Raw genomic sequence first — 20,334 nt, 5'->3', positions numbered from 1 at the left:
TTGCCGTATTGCGGTATTCATGGCTTACCAAAGTCCAACACCTTTGTTCTCTTTTATATTGAATAGCCGTTGTAAAAATTAACATAATGTTAACGGTTAGTTAATGGTGCTTGAATAAATTCAACATCAACTTAAACTCTTATTTCGAGTGGGCCATCAGTGTAACATAGTAATAGAAATGGTTTCGAAATTTCCGCATTCAGTTTCTCCGCAAAGCGTCTACATAGGCTTGTGTTATGCACAAAACACTGAACCGATCTTTATGGAAAGATAGTACTACAACGCTTAAGAAATGATCCCACCATCATTTCCACCAATTGTTCCGCAGAAATATCACAATAAATATCATTTCGGAAATTTTTAGAGAAGGGCTTAGCACATGAATCTAAAAAGCCTCAGAAGCCCTTACCTGCAGTTCACTGACAGAGCATGCGAGGTATTCATGGAAAGGGCTATAGGTATGACTCCTACCGCGGAAACTCTCGCGGGGTTTTCTAGTTTTTCCTGCATATGCCAGGATACTTTCTTTGAACGTTACTTTTCGCAATCTCAAGCAATTTTTTTTAACCTCGTTTGGGATTGCAGAGATCAATAAATTCGTGTTAATTCAAGCAAGGCTTACCTTCGCAGTCCGGTTTGTCTCTTTAATTTTGGCGCGCAGCTTAAGTTAATGCGAAGTGATTTCAACTACGGAACTCTTTGTTCGGTGAGCAATTTACCTCCAACAGACTACAAATATACCTTAATGGGATGACGCTTTATTTTTGTGGAAATCAAAGTTACATGTACACTTCAGTAAATTAATTTTTGTTTAATTTTACAAAAGAAAACATTAACTGTCTCTTGATCTCTAGAGATTGGAAAACAGAAAAACTGCATTTTTTTAACACTCTTTGTTCGGCAAATATTTGGGATTAGCCATATTCTTTAGAGATAATCCCATCATTATTTCCACCAATTTTTCTGCAGAATCACCATGATAAATATTGACATTTTGGAAATGTTTAGAAAAGGGCTTAACAGATGAACCTTAAAAATCTCAGAAGCCCTGACCTGTAGCTCACCGACAAAGCATGCGAGGTGTTCATTGACTTTCTTGCTTGTTTGTTCTCTTTGTCGCGGACTTTCGTGCGTAGCAGGTAAATAAGCGGAAAATTGACGCAGAGTCAGCGAGGGGCTGAGTCGAGAGAGCACAACACACCCTGTATGGTCGATCTGTTTATATTTCTGTGTGAGCAGTCATCACATGGCCCTCAACTAGCCAATTAACTTCGAGCTACCACAAGTTTTAATCTTGAACCGTAAAATGTTACGTCACACGCCCCATCGTTTTCTTCTATTTTTTATGGAAATTCATTTCGGTCGTTTGTTGGCGCGAGTTATCAACGAAGCATTGATGTACTCAATGTTACGACGAATAACAATTCAGAGAAGATACGCTGCTAAATAAAGGCTTAGACAGACTTCTACCGCCATTCTCTGATCAAAATAAATGTCGTTTAACCAGATGCATTTAATTTTGCAGGGAAACATTGGAAATTTCGGTTTTGTAAAAGACGCACAGGACCGCCCTCAATGGAAGAATGCTGTGGCCATGCGCCGCTTGTGGGGGGGGGGGGGGGAGGGGGGCAAGAGAAAGAATAACCACGAAGAGGAATATTAACCCACATCAAATATTAAAAACCTACTTACCTTAGTAGCTTGAGTTAGACTTATTTGTAACTTTTACTTTATGTGATAGTGGCTCAAAATGAGCTCTTCGACCTCGGACATTTCTCAGTGCTTTATTGACTTGACAACTGTCTACAAATGTTCTTAATATTTCAATGTAAAAAGCGAAATGTTAACTGTAACATGTGAATCAGTGGTGCGTTAACAGAAACCCATAGAAATGAAATGAAAAAATGAGAAACCAAAATCTCTTTTTCCACCCTCATCACGGCGACCTACATTGTGGTGTCTCTCACTATACATTACACAAAGACGTCTCACACTTGGTCACGATACAGGTGCCATCCGAACAATCCTCCACGGATTGCTTATAATACTCCATGCTAGCGCACTGAAGTATATACGCGGAGCCTGACTTGGTTGCTTTCATGCAGACAGGATTGTCTTGTTTGCATTCTTTTTCCTTTTTTTCGCAGTCACTCGAGCTACTTCCGTGGCAGGAGTAACACTTCAAAGCCTCTGTTGTTGATGGGAGAACAGAAATTGAACGATGAGTAAATTGTTGCTTTCGAACAAAAAATTTTTAACCGTTAAGGTGCAGCCTTTGAGAAAGTTCTCGTGCTAATCTCCTTGATGGATTCTTAAAGTTGGGGTTTGATGTGGTTTTATATTCATTGGCATCTTTGAAAGATTTGATATGATTCATTACAGAATCCAGGAAATTTCCAGCTTTAAAGGAAGGAAAAACACATTAAGTATTCAACTGATAACGCGTGTCGCAGTGTTCTGAGCCAAGAAGATCATACTCTATGCTTACCTCTCACTTGTAATTCCTCTCTAAATCCCTTGCGAAACAAGTTGGGAATATTCCTGTGCACTGAACGTGCATGAAAGAAAAATCAGGCGGATTTATTACAGAAAATTTCCTCTCTTAATACTTGCGAGGAAAATACACCAGGAAGCTGAATATATGAATTGTAGTGAAAATGTTACCTCTCGCCTGTACGAGACCAAGACAGAGCAGAATGAGCAAGCAAGTCTTCAGATACATTGCTTTTTCTTGAGTTCGTTGAACCTGGATTTTTAAGGGAAACAAGAGAGTGATATCTAAACAGTTAATCGTATACTACATTAATTGTAAATTGTTTGTAGAAATTTTTTCATTTATATTTCTCTTGTGATCTCAAGAGAGAGCTAACGACCGTGGCGGGTAAGTGAACCAAAATTGACGCTGATTCGAGTGAGGGGCTGGGTCGAGAGACACACGAAGACACACCCTATCTCGTCAATCTGTTTGTATTTATCTATATGAGCAGTCATCAGTAAGCCCTTAAAGCCATTTGACTTCGAACTACCAGCAGTTTCCATTCAGCTGTAAAATGATGCGTCGTACGGCACCTCTTTGTCGTGATCCCTTCATATGTTATGGAAATTCGTTTCGGTTGTTTGTTCGCAAGAAATTTACATAATTAAACATTTGATTAAACAACTAACAAAACAACACTGTACTGCATGAGATGTGAACAAAGTCAATGTTCTGATGATTTTTAGATCTAAAGATTTTTTTGCTTACACCTAGTTTGTTCATTTTTTTTTAACAGCTCACCTCAAAAATGTACACAATGCTGCGGCAAATCTAATTTCGGAAGAGATTACAATACGCTGTTAAAGAAAAGTTTAGATAGATTTCCACTGCCATGCGTCAAGCAAAATAAATGTGTCGCAATATTGCTTATTATTATCCAACTACACCTAGACGAGTACAAATAACGCCATAGGCGAGTACAAATATCACGCGGTATTTGTACTCGTCTATTGAAGTACTGGTTTAACAGGTTTTCTCGCATCGCGCAAGCGAAGAATTGGATTGTAGTTACGAAAACAAAATGGCTGGCAAATATAGGTCGAAGTTCATTAGATGAATCAAACGAAGAAAAACAGCTTGACGACCAGAAAATTTCTTCATTTAATGAAGAAAATAGAAACAGCGACACAACAACCCGCCAATTCCGTTCCGCTTCGCATACTTCTGTCACGCACTCCCCGTAAATAAAATCCACGAAATTCGCCCGCACTGAAATAACAGTTTGGCGTGTTGGATAATAAATAACTTATTAGACGTTTTGTTGTGTAGTATCGCTGACTATTTTTACTCGTTATTTGTATTTTGACTCGCCCTACGGCCTCGTCAAAATACGGCACAACTCGTAAAAATACTCAGCGATACTACACAACAAAACGTCTAATAAGATACCGTATTTTCAATTATGCGGTATTTCGGTGAAGAAATCCCGCATCTCAAATTCTGTGACGTGCGTTGCTTCAGGTGAACAGCGAAACGAAAATATTTGCGTCGCGCTTGATTTCGTGTCTTCCTCAACGAGCGGTTTTGCAATACTTGCTGAGTCCTGTCAGCCTTCTCTGACTCACTTTTACCTATCTTAACAGAGAAAAATCCGTTCATAACATACCTAAGAAAATTTGAAGCGAGCGGTTACGATAAAAGAAACAGAGAGGTTTGAGTAAGAAACCATTAAATTAGAAAATCAGTAGAAAACTGACTCTATCCCAAACTCATGCAGGAATGTAGAATGCTTTTATCATTTATGTAATTGTGTGCATGAATCTTATAAATGTTGAACCAAGCGGTACAGTGTGAGTATCCTATTTGCTTACCGACTTGTGATGCGGTATTTAAGAAATGTTAGTTTCAGTATCAGAGCTCGTTAATGTCCAACTACTTCGCGATGTTACGCAAAATACTTTTGTTAAAACGGATAAAATTTTCATTCGCAATCCTATTGAATACCCGCTTTGATAAGTTAGAATAAAACAGAAAGGAAATAGGTTGCGCCAAGATGATTTCAACATCAAATTGAACCCCTTTGGCCAATAGGGTAGAATCGTACTAGAAAGGGTTTCGATTTGAACATAGTTAATAGAATGAACCTTAAAATATTAGAGGCCCTGAACTATAATTCATCGACAGAGTGTGCTGAGGTATTAACTTGAAGAGATCCGATTAGGTGCGACTCCTGCGGTATGGAAAATCGCATTTGCCAGGATCACTTTCTTGAAAACATCACCTTCCTTTACCTTTCTTTGTATGATGCACGATCCTATCAGTAGAGAGCGCTATTTATGCAATATGGATCGTGCATCATACATATCTACAACCGCAGTTCAAAATATATATGAACTTCTTATAAACATTATACCTTTAGCTTTCTTTCTTTACAAAATTCTTTTATCGAGTTTGGAAAAACAGCGATCAACAGATTCGTAAACTTATGAAGCAAGTCTTACCTCGGCCGTTTCGTGTTCTCGGTAGCGTTGTTCTTCAGTTTTGGCGCAACCTAAGGTAGTGGGCAGTGATTTGAATAATGCCTCTTTCTGGTAATTACATCCCACAGATCGCGCTAAAGCATCAATGGTCATCTGAGCGTGCAAGGTATTAATCAGGGAAAGATCAATAGAAGCGACTGTATCACGTGCTTTCTTGATAACAGCGCGTTTCATTCTTTTTATCGATTTTGGCATTGTAGCGATCTATAGATTCGTGAACTTATTAAGCAAGGCTTACCTTGGCAGATTGTTCTTTCTCTGTAGCACAATTCTTCAGATTTGTAAATTGTTTGTAAAAATTTTTTCATTTATATTTCTCTTGTGATCTCAAGAGAGAGCTAACGACCGTGGCGGGTAATTAGGGACCTTAAGCAGTCAGGACGGCAATGCCAAGGAAGACTTCGATTAAAAAATGAATTTCTACTCTTAAGTCAGAATTTAAAAAATAGCTGCATGAGCTTACTGTCTCATACGGCGCCACAGCTGAACTTCAGCATGACGTTTAGAAGTAGCGTTGAGTTCCAAATGGAAATTAAATTAATTTGCCATCGCGGTTTCGGTTCGCAGACGACGCAAATTTTGGCGATTTCACGTTGTTGTTTGGCATAGGACGGCTAAGAAATGTGCAAATTTTCAAAACGCACGTGATGAGCTATTGTTCTTCCAATTAGATCTCTTGTTTTTCCACGTCCTCGTTGCCGTTGCCGTCGTGGCTGCTTAAGGTCCCTTGTGAAGCAAAATTGACGCTGATTCGAGTGAGGGGCTGGGTCGAGAGACACACGAAGACACACCCTATCTCGTCAATCTGTTTGTATTTATCTATATGAGCAGTCATCAGTAAGCCCTTAAAGCCATTTGACTTCGAACTACTAGCAGTTTCCATTCAGCTGTAGAATGATGCGTCGTACGGCACCTCTTTGTCGTGATCCGTTCATATGTTATGGAAATTCGTTTCGGTTGTTTGTTCGCAAGAAATTTACATAATTAAACATGTGATTAAACAGCTAACAAACCTACACTGTACTGCAGGAGATGTGAACAAAGTCAATGTTCTGATGATTTTTAGATCTAAAGATTTTTTTGCTGACACCTAGTTTGTTCATTTATTTCAACAGCTCACCTCAAAAATGTACACAATGCTGCGGCAAATCTAATTTCGGAAGAGATTGCAATACGCTGTTAAAGAAAAGTTTAGATAGATTTCCACTGCCATGCGTCAAGCAAAATAAATGTGTCGCAGTATTGCTTAGTATTTTCAATTATGGGGTACTTCGGTGAAGAAATCCCGCATCTCAAATTCTGTGACGTGCGTTGCTTCAGGTGAACAGCGAAACGAAAATATTTGCGTCGCGCTTGATTTCGTGTCTTCCTCAACGGGCGGTTTTGCAATAATCGCTGAGTCCTGTCAGCCTTCTCTGACTCACTTTTACCTATCTTAACAGAGAAAAATCCGTTCATAACATACCTAAGAAAATTTGAAGCAAGGGTTACGATAAAAGAAACAGAGAGGTTTGAGTAAGAAACCATTAAATTAGAAAATCAGTAGAAAACTGACTCTATCCCAAACTCATGCAGGAATGTAGAATGCTTTTATCATTTATGTAATTGTGTGCATGAATCTTATAAATGTTGAACCAAGCGGTACAGTGTAAGTATCCTATTTGCTTACCGACTTGTGATGCGGTATTTAAGAAATGTTAGTTTCAGTATCAGAGCTCGTTAGTGTCCAACTACTTCGCGATGTTACGCAAAATACGTTTGTTAAAACGGATAAAATTTTCATTCGCAATCCTATTGAATACCCGCTTTGATAAGTTAGAATAAAACAGAAAGGAAATAGGTTGCGCCAAGATGATTTCAACATCAAATTGAACCCCTTTGGCCAATAGGGTAGAATCGTACTAGAAAGGGTTTCGATTTGAACATAGTTAATAGAGTGAACCTTAAAATATTAGAGGCCCTGAACTATAATTCATCGACAGAGTGTGCTGAGGTATTAACTTGAAGAGATCCGATTAGGTGCGACTCCTGCGGTATGGAAAATCGCATTTGCCAGGATCACTTTCTTGAAAACATCACCTTCCTTTACCTTTCTTTGTATGATGCACGATCCTATCAGTAGAGAGCGCTATTTATGCAATATGGATCGTGCATCATACATATCTACAACCGCAGTTCAAAATATATATGAACTTCATATATTCATAATACCTTTAGCTTTCTTTCTTTACAAAATTCTTTTATCGAGTTTGGAAAAACAGCGATCAATAGATTCGTAAACTTATGAAGCAAGTCTTACCTCGGCCGTTTCGTGTTCTCGGTAGCGTTGTTTTTCAGTTTTGGCGCAACCTAGGGTAGTGGGCAGTGATTTTAATAATGCCTCTTTGTGGTAATTACATCCCACAGATCGCGCTAAAGCATCAATGGTCATCTGAGCGTGCAAGGTATTAATCGGGGAAAGATCAATAGAAGCGACTGTATCACGTGCTTTCTTGATAACAGCGCGTTTCATTCTTTTTATCGATTTTGGCATTGTAGCGATCTATAGATTCGTGAACTTGTCAAGCAAGGCTTACCTTGGCAGGTTGGTCTTTCTCTGTAGCACAATTCTTCAGATTAGGCGCTGCGTAAGTTAAAGTGCATTGATTTAAATTTAGAAAAACATTGTTATATATATATATATACACATATTGTGGGAGGAAAAAGACAAATAAACTACTACTTCATCCCTACAAGCCTGTTTCGCGGTTACCCACTCATCATGCTAGTGGCGATGACTCATCTCACAGTGCTCAATTTGGACATGAAAGCAGAGCTTGTTATACCAAAGAGCTATATCTAACTGCAGACAGTACTGTTTCGGCCTTCTAGGCCTCATCAGCACAGTGCTGATGCTAAGATGGGGGAGAACCGATATGGATCCCCAAACGATCCCACACTTGTGGTATCGTCTAAACCATGCCAAAGTGCTCAAACTAGAAGAGCCTAGTGAGCTATGCACAATGCTAGCGACGATGACTTATCCCACAGTGCTCAACAATTTGGACATGAAAGCAGAGCTTTGTATGCCAAAGAGCTATATCTTTATAGCGGTTATAAATTAATGACAGGAAAATCGTTTCACCGTTACTCTGAGTTTCACGCAGCTTACGCTGCGATCGTCAGACGGTCTGACGATCGCAGCGCAAGCTGCGGGAAACTCAGAGTAACGGTGAAACGATTTTCCTGTCATTAATTTCTAACAGCTATTGAAACGCTCTGCAACCCACATCGAGCACTTTTTTACAGCCACGACTTCTCCTAGTCTGTTTATATATATTTATATATATGTGTATATATATATATAGCTCACTTCGATTAACTCATAGATTAGCCACTTTTTAGACTTTAGATTTGTTAGGTAGTCTTTATATATATATATTTGTAAACGGGTCAGTCACTTTTATCATGAGCCCCTGGCTCGGGAGATCTGGGCGACCACTCCCCGTGCACCTGACACAAAATAAATTATCCTTATCCTTACCATAATTGCTGATTACCTTCATCATTTATTCTTTCTAAACAGACATGCTTATTCTTGAAATCATTTTGCCATGTCATCTTGTAACAGTCTTTTATGTAAGATTTAAGGAAAAACGGCTAAGAGAAAAGAAGGTTTCTCTTAAAAAGTAAATTCACTCTAATTGCGAAATTTCGTGCTACCCGCGAAAACTACTTAACCGTTTCTGGTGAGGGCACTTCATTTGCGTGCAAATAAAGCAAAAGCTTTTCTTTTTCTAAAGAGCCGGTGTGTCTCCCAGGGACTAACTGCTCATTTTTCATAATCCCCATGGACTAACTGCTCATTTTTCTTTGACTTAAGTATAAATGTTTAAATAGGTTTCCGACTTGCTGTTCCACAAAGAGAATTTTAATTTGTCTGAAAACACACACGGAAGGCTTTTTAATCAAATAACTTTAAAATAACAGGTTAGTTAAGCAAATTTCATGATTACATATGCTTGTACAGTTTTTATCAAAACTTTGAAACTAAAGTTTTACGGTTCCAATCTAGTGTTCGTGTGGGCGAAATTGAGTAGCCTTCTACCTTGTCAGACAGTTTGAGATATGACAATTCATTTACAATCTAACCACGCATTAGGTGAAAGTGAGCTGATAGCTCCTGGTTTTATCAGAGACGAGTTCAGAATTTGGGTGCCGGTCTAGTTGGTCTGGCATTTGCTACTAAGTATAGTTTTTCTCTTCAGTATCATCACCATCAGCCAAGTACGACTAATCAAGCGACAAACGAATTTGTTTTGCTTAATCATAAATTTTCTCTAAGTCACTGTAAGTTTTTTTATATCATCAAATCTAACGTCGGAGGAAAAACCACAAAAAAAATGGTTGAACGAATCCCTGATAGTACTTGGAATCGTCAACGTAGGTGTAACAAAAATCGGTCGTCAGCTTAGGGAATCAATAGCCCAGATTATACAAATTATTTGATATTGTATGTGAGTTTGATTTGCATCAGGAACAGTAGAGCTTAACCCACACCCTCGCGTTAGAGAAAAATTTCGATTCGGTGATATTTCGTTAACTTTGAATATGTTTCGTTCTGCATTCTTCTCTAACTTCCTTGTGCTTGTGCGTACATAAACTCTGTATACTACAGGACATGCCTACAGTAACTTGCTCTAACAAGTAAGGGGTACACAATGGAGGAATATATTACCTGGTTAGAATTGCAGACAGTGTCTAACGAAGAAGTAAACGACAGAAAAGGTCAGTATGTACCCTTAAGGACATTTTGACGCAGAACGAAAAATTAGTTCAGATGAGGCAAGTGATATTAATACTTGATTCCTTTTGTTGGGGACTCTTATAGTCTAAACGTACCTCCTATGTACCATGTTGTTACCTGTAGAAAATATTACATAAACTATTGCATGTTTTTAAAAGGATTCAGGAGACTTAATTATAACATATTATCTGTTTAATTCCAAGTTTTCAGGTCAATCGTAAAATCGTTTTTGCATTAAATATATATGTACTATAAACTTGTGGTATGGTTTCTCGAAGTATTTTAACACATTACGTTTTTTTGTAATTTGACTTTTACTTCAGCCTTTGAAGATTGCTTGAGAAAAACAATAAAGGATGGAGAATTTGACGAGATCAGTGACAAACTTACTCCAAGAGCTTTGACAAAATGTAACACGAACGCTCTGCTGATGGCAATGGAGGTAAATGTGTTATAGTTACATTGTTTAAATACTATGAAGACCATTAAACGAAGAACTTCTTGCAATAATTGGTACCGAATATTGCAATGAGACCATAAAAAGACCGACCCGTTTAGATCGATAACGTTCTAATCTTCTTGATTGAACACTGAGGCAAGCGAATATTTCGAAACGAAAAATTTCTTATTATTTTCAAAATATTATTTTAAGTGCGTTCGTCAAATTCATTATCAACTTTATCCAACAATGTAATAAGCCACACTTTCGACCGCTTTACCGGCGTGATAACCCAAATGAGATCGAAGTTGATAGAACGCGAGAAAACTTTGTAAATTACGAGCCAGAGGTGAGCAATTTGCAAACGTTTCGAACATTTTCAAATTTTTCGATTTTCTATGGGTTTACCGATGCAATAAAAGATAGCGGGTTTTTGACCAGTTAGGGCGCTCGCACTATCTCAGTTATTTCACAAAGAAGAAAAAGCAAGGCGTCTTTCATGTTTACCATCGTCTTCGTGAAGAATACAAGGGCAAGGTAATGTATGCCGGTTACTATTATATCTTGTAAATTTTCTGTTAACAAAGTTGTTTTGTAATTCTATTTGCAGGTGAATTTTGAACTTCAACGATTAGCTGACAAAAAAGGACCGGACCACGAAGATTTCGACAAGCTAGCCGCTTCTTTGGATGAGTTTATTTCTCGCCTTTTTGATCCATTGAAATCAGGTGGACGATTACGCGATGTTTTTTTACGAGATTCAATTGACAACGTCATGGACGCTGCGATAGAGTTCAAACAAAAGAAAGTAAGTGGAAATTACAACTTTTGCTGTTCATTTACGCAAAACATACATTCATTTACCTCAATAGTTGAAACTAGACGGCAAATATACATTCATTAGCACTTCAATGAACTTCATTAACGCGAACGAACTTTCAGTAACGCTATTTGCAAATGTATTAACATTCATTATAGTTCACCACTAAATTTTCTCCGGTTCTTATTGGTTTAAATCGATCACGTGACGCGTTAGTGTTCATCCGTGGAGAGACTATCAGCCCATAGTGCCCGCCCGCGGAAAATACCCGGATGGATAGTGTCCGTCCGCGGAGAATACCTGGATTGATAGTACTCATCCGTGAAAAGTTTTGAATAGTTTGACAGCCGCGAAGTTAGGCAGATCGGAAAAACAGTGACTTTTCAATTCTGACAGGTATAACATATTATTTAGCCAATGTACGGTTGCGAATTATTGACATTTGTGACAAGCTGTAGGCGCGGAAGAAAATTTAGTGGTGAACAATGAAAACAATAGAGTGTTTATGTCTCGGAACTATCGGTCTGATAGTTGCCCCTTGGAAATTTGATGTTCTTAAAACTAGCATATTTGTTTTAAGAACATCAAATTTCCGCGGGGCAACTATTAGCCGATAGTTCCTCGACAGAAACACTCTATTTTTTAAATAGTATCAACTGATGAACAATTGCACCTTTGGACAATCAAAGATAACAACTATACTTTCAATCTCGCGCAATGGTTAATCATTAACACCAATAGAAATCAATTGCATAGTTTGACAATCAATGGCGTTTTTGAGACATTCAATAACGCAATTTACATAACGACGCACAATCAATTGTACCTTTATACAATCGTTTATTCGAAATGGTCAATAATTAACGTGAACCAACAAACATGTGTGTAGTAATAACAATCAACATGAATTTGACTTAGACCGCCGTCTTGTGTTAATGTTTTGTCGTGTAAAGTACTGGATTGATGTTCTGGTAATTAGCCATAATGAGTTTTAGCAGCTGTCAGGTGGACAAAAATAAGGTTTGAAGTTGTAAGGAAATTGTGAGGCTTTCACTTTGTTTGGGAAAGAACAGATAGGTCATAATTAGTTTGGTTTCATTGGAATTTACAACCTGTCGCAACAACTATTTTTTTTCATTAACTTTGTTTTCAAGTTCTTTGCGCACCCAGTAATAAACAGCCAAATGACAAAGAAGTGGCATGGTGAATTTGGCTGGATGCGAAAGTGTTCTTGGTTGAGTACTGAGCGCTGGTTATGGGTATTCCTGAATGTCTGGTGTGTGTTTGATGTTGTTCTTTTCCCCATAATCTTCATTGTTTTTGGAGCATATCATTTAACGAGAAAGAAGACAAGGAATAGAGAAGGTAATGTTGAATATAAAGCGGCTTAAAGCTCTTCATCCACTTTCTTAGGTCCAATTATGAAGTTATGCCAATAAATAAAGATACAGTGTAAAGCTCCGCTAGCGCAATGCAAGAATTTTTCTTAAGGATGTTCTACATTCCTTTCTAAAGAATAACTGCACTTCAAAAATTTAGCATTTTGACAGCTTATCTGCCCTGTAAAAAGATTCTGCAAAATTTTGTTTGTCGAGTAAAGAACGTTTTAATAACATTCTTCGTCATGTTGAAGAAAGAAAAAAACCAACGTATCATTTTACGTATATCACTAATAAATTAATTTTTTCTCTGTTTCTTCCAAACAAAGGAATATTTCGGAACAAAGAAGACATATACGGTGAGTAAAACTATTAGCAGAAAATGTGATAATACCTCAATGGTTAATTTCACTTTTTCTCCCATTACTATTTTTTGGCAGGAAGGTATCTTAAGTACTTCACTATCCCCTATTTCATCTTTGTCCGTGACACTTTCAGTTTCCTGGTCCATCTAGGACTGCACTTCGGTCTTTGTCTCGCACCATCGAGCATTTCAATCAGCGGATTGGAGTGGGCTATTTGTGTGTTCTACATGGGTCGAATGGTAACTGAAATGAAACAGATTAGAGACACCAAGATACCGCAAGGTGAAGAGTCAGAAAAGCCGGGTATCAAGGAGCCGTTGACTTGTGGCAGTGTTGAAATTTTAGCTGATCCGAAAGAGAGCAGTATTCGGAAATCAAAATCTACGTCGTTGGCGAGGAAATTTAGTAAATACCTGAAGTGAGTATGTAAAAAATATATATATTACATAAAACTATTTTCAACATTTCACTAAAATGTTCAAAGATTATCAGGATTTTTCCCTCAATATCAAAAGTCCGATGTATCTCAGTTTTCCCAGTACGTCGAAGCCCCAGAAACCTTGTGTTTCTGGTATCTTTAACCCGTTCCCTTCTCTTCGATTCCTCAGTAAAACTCCCCCCCCGTCTCTGTTTCTCAAAAGAGGAGGACGATAACTCAAAAGAGAAAAAAGAGGGGTCTTAGACTCAGATCCCGGAGAATAATAGCACGATCGATACGGCTACCCCAACTGAGATTAAGAGACAGTTATCGATAGCAGGCTCTAAATAATAAGAACTGATAAAATTTAGTATTATTTGGTAAGAGAGAGGGCCTGATACTAAACAATGTCATTAATGATGTGACTTTGCATTTCGTTTTTGTCTTTCAGTGATCGTTGGAACGTACTGGATTTAACCACAATCACTGTATACCTTATTATTTTTGCCTTGAGAATGCTTACCTGGGCGGTTTCAGACTCTGTGGTTAATAACAGAGCCCTTGTCATGACTGGTTATCTTTATGGCCTCAACACCATGTTCCTTACTTTCCGAGCTTTTGGCCTCGTGATGGAAATTATCAGAGGAGTGGGTGCCATTCAAATCGCGTTGTTTTTCATTCTTAGCGACGTGGCGATCATATTTTGGCAATTTATGGCTGCTATTTTAGCATTTTCTATCGCTATAACCAAAGTATATGTTGCAGAAAGATCCTACCTCGTTAAGGAAGACCGAGACAAAAATGCGTAAGTGAGAGTTCACGGATTCAATCATTAAACTTTCCCAGCGCAGAAAGAGAGTTACTAGATAGCGATAACATGACATGATAACCTTATTTGTGAGTCAATATCGGCTCGCGCCACTGAACTAGTTTCGGATATTAAGCAATGATACGAATAAACCTGCGATTCTTTTTAAAAAAAAAGCCAAAAGTCTGCTGTAGAAGAATTCCAAGCTGAGTACATTACTAGCAAATCAATCCTAATAATGGCCTCTTTGTATCTTTTGCGTTACAGAGTTTGCAGCGCCGCTGTACTTTCCTGGTATGTTTTGTTTGGGTAACTTGATTTGCAATTATCTTACAATGGGTGTGTTCATCATATGTATGCTCAATCGAACCACTTCAGTACTGTCATATTTATTGATTAAAAGGTTAATCTTAACATTCAACATTCCCAAATTTTTTCAGTTGGTGGACAGTAGCAAAGCATTTATGCTGGTCCTTGCTAGGGATTGTAGAGCTTGATGCACTGGACTCGTCAGACGAATTATCAGTGACTGTGGTTCGCTTTTTGTATGGAGGTTTCATGATCGTGGGAGCTGTTCTCCTTATGAATATGATGATAGCACTTCTATCAAACACATATCAACGAGTTGAAGTAAGAATCGCTTTTTGTGTTGGAATGATTACCAGATCGTGTCTTTCGTTGCTCGACATTTCGGTGCATTTCTTGAGCGATGGTTTTAGTTCCTTGATTTCTAGTTGTTACTTAACACTCTGTTTGTTGTTTTACCATATATGGCAGCTTTAGAGGGAAAGAGCGTCTCAGGCTAACTTGATTTCCGTGGTTTGTAGAAGTCTGCTAACCTTCTATCACAAATGCTGCAATCGGAATGGCTACGCTTCTTGCTATCTGTTTCGTGTTAGACAGTGAGTGGAGTAAGTCGCCTAGCAATGTGCGAAAAAAAAAAATTAAATTTAACCGATAGCCTGTCTTGTTTGCCAGTCCGAAACGATTGGTAGATTTATTCTAAACCGATTTATTATTCGCTCTTGATTTTTACGCTTGTTAGCTGATTCTAGTTTCGTCTTCATCAACTATCATGCAAAATAAATCTCGAGATCATGATCTATTTACTAAATAGACCAGAGAGTAGAATAGACTGGGAGATAGAAGTGTTTCGATCAACTTACATTTTTTTCTTTCATTCAAAAGGATAATTCCCTGAAAGAATGGTCATTCCGGAAAGCCATGAGAATTCAGACGTACAGCTCATATGATCCCATCCCTGTTCCTTTTAACCTCGTGTCAAGTCTGCTGTTGTTTTTGCGTTCCTCTTTCCAATGTTTCTGCTTCTGCCTCAGATGGAAGCGAGAAAGACAAGAGGTCGACACGCAGGATGGAAATGTAAATATTTCTTATGTAAAGTCAATCTTAGTTGGAATAAAGCAATAATACATTATAATTCCTGATGATTTTTTATTTTTCCTCTCTTTTTGTTTTGTTTTGTTTTTTTTTTGGGGGGGGGGGTGGGTGGTTAGGGGGGTAAAAGGAATTTAACAAACCAGCGAAACGATATGAAAAGAAACGAAACAAAAACACAAAAAATGGAATTATGCTCCTTCAGTTAAGAAAAGAATGTCGTAGTAAAGCTGAATTTTCTCTCGAGGAACGAAAATAGGATACCATAACGTTATTTAAAGGAAACATATTAACTTTGGGTCAGCGAGCGAACCATTGCGCTCAAAATGTCAAACAAGCATTTGCGGTGTTTGACGTTTTTAGGCAAATATTCTCATCTATTTGATATTATTTATTTAAACTCTTAAAAGCGCAACCTTGTAAAGCGATCAAGACCAATCCGTATATCAAGAATGGAAGAAAAGATGCTAAGGCTTAAGGTAAAACTTTCGTTCCACATACGAGGCAGATAAACCAAGCCTCTCAGTCTTTTAAGTGTAAAGGATCACTTTGCTTGTTGTCATTTAGCTCCTAATAAATTAAAGTAATAGAGGCTGATTTTTTTTCTCTTACTCAAATCGCAGATGGAGTCGTTAGATTTGGTAGTCAAAAATCTTCAGATCAAATATTTTGCAAGTTATGGGTATACATTTCCTCTTTCAGGTAACCATGTGATGTGATAATGATGATTTACTCGATTAATTTCTAAATCGAATTAAATTTCAACATGCCCACTTTTAATCAAGATATATAAAGATAATGATGCTAAAGAAGTTTACTGTGAAATATCGAATTGTCTTTCGCTTAAAAATAAAATAGTCTTTCCTCTCTCATTTGAAACAGATCAAGGGAAAATGGAAAAAGTCTTCCAGGAAACTAGAAACCTTAGACCAATGACGAATCAAGTTGCTTACAGTACCTTTATTACTGATGGGTATGACAAATGCGTCCTACCAACGGGTCCCAAGGTGAGGCTTTCTTGCTCGCTATACGTTGACTTCACATTTTTTATGTTGGCGATGTTTTGTTTTTCCGGCTATAAATGACAGGCCTGGAAGAGTGAAGGCATAAGGATAGAGAATTACCTCCTCATGTACGAGGGAGTGAACGTTTGCAAGACGTGCAAGGATCACCCAACAGCTTCACAAAAGAATCATGGTGCAAGATATCTTGTTCCCTTCACTAGAGAGTTTCCCAAATTCGAGGTAAGTAGTGTACCAAAACAATGATCACGGTTTCTTAATTTTGCTCACATGCATTTTCAGTTACATAGAGCGGGAATGAGGATAGAAAAAGAGACAATAAAAAAGCAAGTTGAACTAAATACTTTCTGGTGGTTTAGTCTTAAATGACCCTGGTGTGAATAAATGATTGAATGAATGAATGAATGAGTTGAATGCCACCAAGAAGTCGAAAAGGAACATTAACCGCCATGAAAACTTTTGAAAAGAGAATGAGTGAATCAATGGATAAATGAATGAAAGTATAGATGAACGAATATACTTACTACAGAAACCCTTTTAATATGTTACATGACAGAAACACACAAGGGGACCTACTAAGCCTAAACAGATGAAAAAAATTAGTTGAATGTTCATATTATCGCAAAGATTCCCATTTTTAATCCTTAAGAATGATCTTCTGTCGGAGCTACTAGTAATAACGAATCCTTTTTCCTGTTTTTAGGTTCTCATTTTAGAAGCAGGAGAATGTCGAAGTTTAGAAGTGGGAGCGGCAGGAAAGAATTACGAATCTCATGTCAATCGGAGCCGAGGATGGACTAACGATTGTATTGGATACCATATCAACGGAAACATTTTCGACGCTTTTACAGCAAACTCAATCAATGAAATTGAAGGTGCGCAAGACAGATATGCTGAAACGATGTTCCTTTTTTCCATTAAGTGGATGATATTCCGCTGATGCAACTCAATAATTTATTAATTTGGACATAGCTATTGTTCATTGTCATAACTTGCACTTATTGCAAAGAGATATACATTGGTGAGACTGGAAGAAGACTAGGTGACCGATTCCGACAACACTTTCGCTTGTCTCAAAGCGGTCTTTGTTCTTTAGCCATACCTAGCCTTGAATTAATGGTTTTTATTTCAGATGCCATGGCTGATCGAGGCGATGTGATTGGTTGTATGGTGATGTTTGAAATGGCTAAAAATGGGAAAGTCCCCGTTGTGTTTACACTCAATGGAAAACAGATTACACAAGCAACCATTGCAACCAATTTTGAGGATAAGGAATCACTGTTGTTTCCATTTGTTAGTATGGGACATGAAGGAGTAACAGTGTCAGCTAAGGTTAGTTTTTACTTGGAAAAGAGTGGTTCATAGCTAGTAACTGTTTAGGATTCCTTAGGAGTCGCCTATGATACACAGGCATCGTGGCATATTGCCTTCCTGTTGGTATTTCGATGATACCCTGACCCTATCCTGATCTTTATTGATGTCGATCTGCTTGAAAAATTGTTACAATGATAATGGCATTACCAGGCATCACTCCACGCTGAGTTCATGCAACGACATGCATGACTCTCAGCCAATATGAGTTGCGTAATTTCTTTACTTTATTGACACATATTCCTGCAATGATCATTTTGACTGGATCACGAAAATGGACCATCAAGAAGATTCCATCTCATCTTTTTCACCCATCATTTTTAGATGCGGCCCGGTGGAGGGGTAAGTAGGTTAACAATGTCAGAGATGTGGGATAGAATGACTTCAACCAGTTCACCTGGGACAGTTTCAACACAAGAAAATGAGAAAGCTGCAGTTTGTCATGATCTGGAGTACGCTGAAACCAGATTTCGACAAGTACGGGATGACATGTTGGCCAACCTAAGGATGAACTTCAGAAGAATCGAAGATGTCTTTAGTCAATGGAATAAAGAATGCATGCTTATGAACGATTCAGTTCAAATGGGGCCAGCCCTTCGGAAGAAGATAAAAGAAACTTTAGAGGGATTTCAGGAGGTAGAGGAGCTTGGAAAACAGCTCGATAGAAAGTTTGGCCAATTTTTAAAAACCTGAGGACATTGTAGCAACAAAAAGCTGAGATAGGTTAATCTTAAGCAATTACTGGAAGTTTTTACTCCTTTTACAGTGGCTCACACATGTTCCATTTTTAACTTTCTAACAATCAATTCAAACATTGATAGTTTCAACTAAAGTTTTTCGAACGATTCCTCGAAAATATTATTAGAAATGTTGAACAAATAAAGTTTGGATGCTACGATCCATAGAAGAAGGGGTGATTAAAGTTAAAGCTCATTAATCGACTTAGTTTAAGTTGCTACTGCTTAACCTTGCGCGATCTTTGGATGAAGATGAAAACAGTTTACGGTGTAAAATTCTTGAATTGCCTTCAACGCGAAAAGACGGTTTATTGTCGGTTAATGTAATTGAGCGCAACTTCATCGAATAGGTTTGTCAAAGGTACCAAATATTTACGGGACAACGGCGAATCTCAGGCCAGGCTGAGATTCCAAAGGTTTGCACCACTTATACAGCGCCGGCGTTTGTGGTTTCGCATCACCAGTAATATAGTGTCCAGCTTGAGGTCACAGGAAAATGATCTATAAAAAATTTCCCATTTTTCCAGCTGGAATAAAGGGTTTGTAAATTTAAACTGAAATTCTGCACCTGAAGAGAACATGACAACAGAGAACGACAGGTACCATTGCTCTCCGCTCAAACATTCCAGTCGAAACGTCCCGCAGATTCATTGCTAAAATTGCTTTTTGATGGTCTAATTGGGAAAGCGAAATATTTGCTCTTTGTCAAGTTTTTGTGCAGTTGTCATAATTGTTGTTATTTTACCATGAAAAACAACGATACTGGTTCATACAAATTAAGAGACGATCTCTCTGACTCATGAATCCGACACTTTTTGGGTACAATTAGTTTTTCTAACACAAAGTCTTTGCATACCTGATACAAGAGAAGCAATTTTCTCTCTGCTTTTCGGGGTTATGATCGAAGTCAACTTTTAGGGAGTTACACTCCAAAGGAAAATACACCCATGATCTTCCAAGTTGTCATATTCAGGTAATCTTGTTTCACGAAGCGCAGCTATGTCTACGTTGGAACTCTTCATTTCCGAGGCCACAAGGGCAGTCTTTCTTTCTGAGCGCTGTGATGTTAGCCTGTCCAACAGAATGCGTTCACTCTATTCTGCTACGCATAAGGCTGCTGTTTTCGTCGTCTTTTTCCCTGCCTGCCTGCTTCTAATATACTTTTCTTTGCCTGACGGAGTGAGAACAGATCAGCGCGGACCTTGTTAATCTGGGAGACTTCCAAGCCGGTGTGAATAGTTTTCTGACTGACCATTTCATGAAACCGTCTCCTTGCGAAGTATTAAAGTACCGCTAGCTTTCGCTAGACTAGCAGCACGCTCTTGGCCGATAGAGGTATAATCAGTGGCAAGAAAAGGCCAAGACAAACTGACTCCAGTATCTGTTGCAGTGACTGACCAGATGATAGGTTTATGTATCCCTGCTTTTTGCGTAGTGCATGTCACGATGCACCGACTGGCAAAAATCCCCCACGGGTCTTGCTATAGATGTGCTGTTCATCTACCAGGATGTCCAGGCTCACCCTGAGTAACAAGTGTAACTGCAGTAATCGTAACCTCACAACACCACGATAATGAAGACGTATTTATTGGGTACCAATGATGTTGACGTTATGTGGGTTGAAACTTAAAACAATAAATGAATACGAAATTACAACAATTGACTAATAAAAGTGACAGGAAAGAAATACACTGAACGAACTGAATAAACTTGAAATGACAATACTTACATTGTTACGATTTCTACGAAACTGCTGGACGAATATAAACTGCCAAAAG

General features: G+C 38.2%; 2 protein-coding genes across 3 annotated transcripts; one reads left to right on the top strand and one right to left on the bottom strand.

Moving 5' to 3' along the window:
- Positions 1-1,768: 1,768 nt before the first annotated feature.
- Positions 1,769-7,429, bottom strand: LOC111339742 (uncharacterized). Of its 2 annotated transcripts, none has more exons than XM_088744195.1 (4): positions 7,316-7,429; positions 2,665-2,746; positions 2,489-2,548; positions 1,769-2,190 (listed from the first exon to the last, which is right to left on the bottom strand). In XM_088744195.1, the coding sequence occupies exons 2-4, from the start codon at positions 2,720-2,722 to the stop codon at positions 1,967-1,969; spliced, it is 342 nt and encodes a 113-aa protein (XP_088600321.1). In that variant the 5' UTR covers positions 2,723-2,746; positions 7,316-7,429; the 3' UTR covers positions 1,769-1,966. The 2 variants fall into 2 exon arrangements, with proteins under 2 accessions (XP_088600321.1, XP_022802196.2); XM_022946461.2 differs by lacking the exon at positions 7,316-7,429 and adding an exon at positions 4,978-5,109.
- A 2,287-nt stretch (positions 7,430-9,716) lies between these two features.
- LOC148741702 (short transient receptor potential channel 6-like) lies at positions 9,717-18,717 on the top strand. Its single transcript, XM_088736684.1, has 17 exons — positions 9,717-9,783; positions 10,126-10,244; positions 10,852-11,049; positions 12,216-12,426; positions 12,770-12,799; positions 12,881-13,223; positions 13,675-14,028; positions 14,299-14,325; positions 14,472-14,661; positions 15,220-15,411; positions 15,837-15,905; positions 16,050-16,128; positions 16,309-16,433; positions 16,515-16,670; positions 17,152-17,323; positions 17,581-17,780; positions 18,144-18,717. Exons 1-17 carry the CDS (start codon positions 9,717-9,719, stop codon positions 18,510-18,512), a joined length of 2,901 nt encoding a protein of 966 aa, XP_088592810.1. The 3' UTR covers positions 18,513-18,717.
- Positions 18,718-20,334: the final 1,617 nt, after the last annotated feature.

The sequence above is a fragment of the Stylophora pistillata genome, chromosome 1 (assembly GCF_964205215.1).
Source record: "Stylophora pistillata chromosome 1, jaStyPist1.2, whole genome shotgun sequence".
Taxonomy (NCBI): domain Eukaryota; kingdom Metazoa; phylum Cnidaria; class Anthozoa; order Scleractinia; family Pocilloporidae; genus Stylophora; species Stylophora pistillata.
The sequence above is the reverse complement of the archived record's forward strand: the minus strand, read 5'-3'. Positions and strand labels throughout refer to the sequence as shown.

Bases quoted from the DNA above. Each gene is read 5' to 3' on its own strand.
- LOC111339742 (XM_022946461.2), bottom strand. From the start codon at position 5,109: ATGACCATTGATGCTTTAGCGCGATCTGTGGGATGTAATTACCAGAAA. The intron at 2,747-4,977 runs GTAAGACTTGCT...TTAAAAATCCAG, and splicing joins GAGAACACGAAACGGCCGAG to GTTCAACGAACTCAAGAAAA. The intron at 2,549-2,664 runs GTAACATTTTCA...ATGCACGTTCAG, and splicing joins TGGTCTCGTACAGGCGAGAG to TGCACAGGAATATTCCCAAC.
- LOC148741702 (XM_088736684.1), top strand. From the start codon at position 9,717: ATGGAGGAATATATTACCTGGTTAGAATTGCAGACAGTGTCTAACGAA. The intron at 11,050-12,215 runs GTAAGTGGAAAT...TTTGTTTTCAAG, and splicing joins TAGAGTTCAAACAAAAGAAA to TTCTTTGCGCACCCAGTAAT. The intron at 12,800-12,880 runs GTGAGTAAAACT...ATTTTTTGGCAG, and splicing joins GAACAAAGAAGACATATACG to GAAGGTATCTTAAGTACTTC.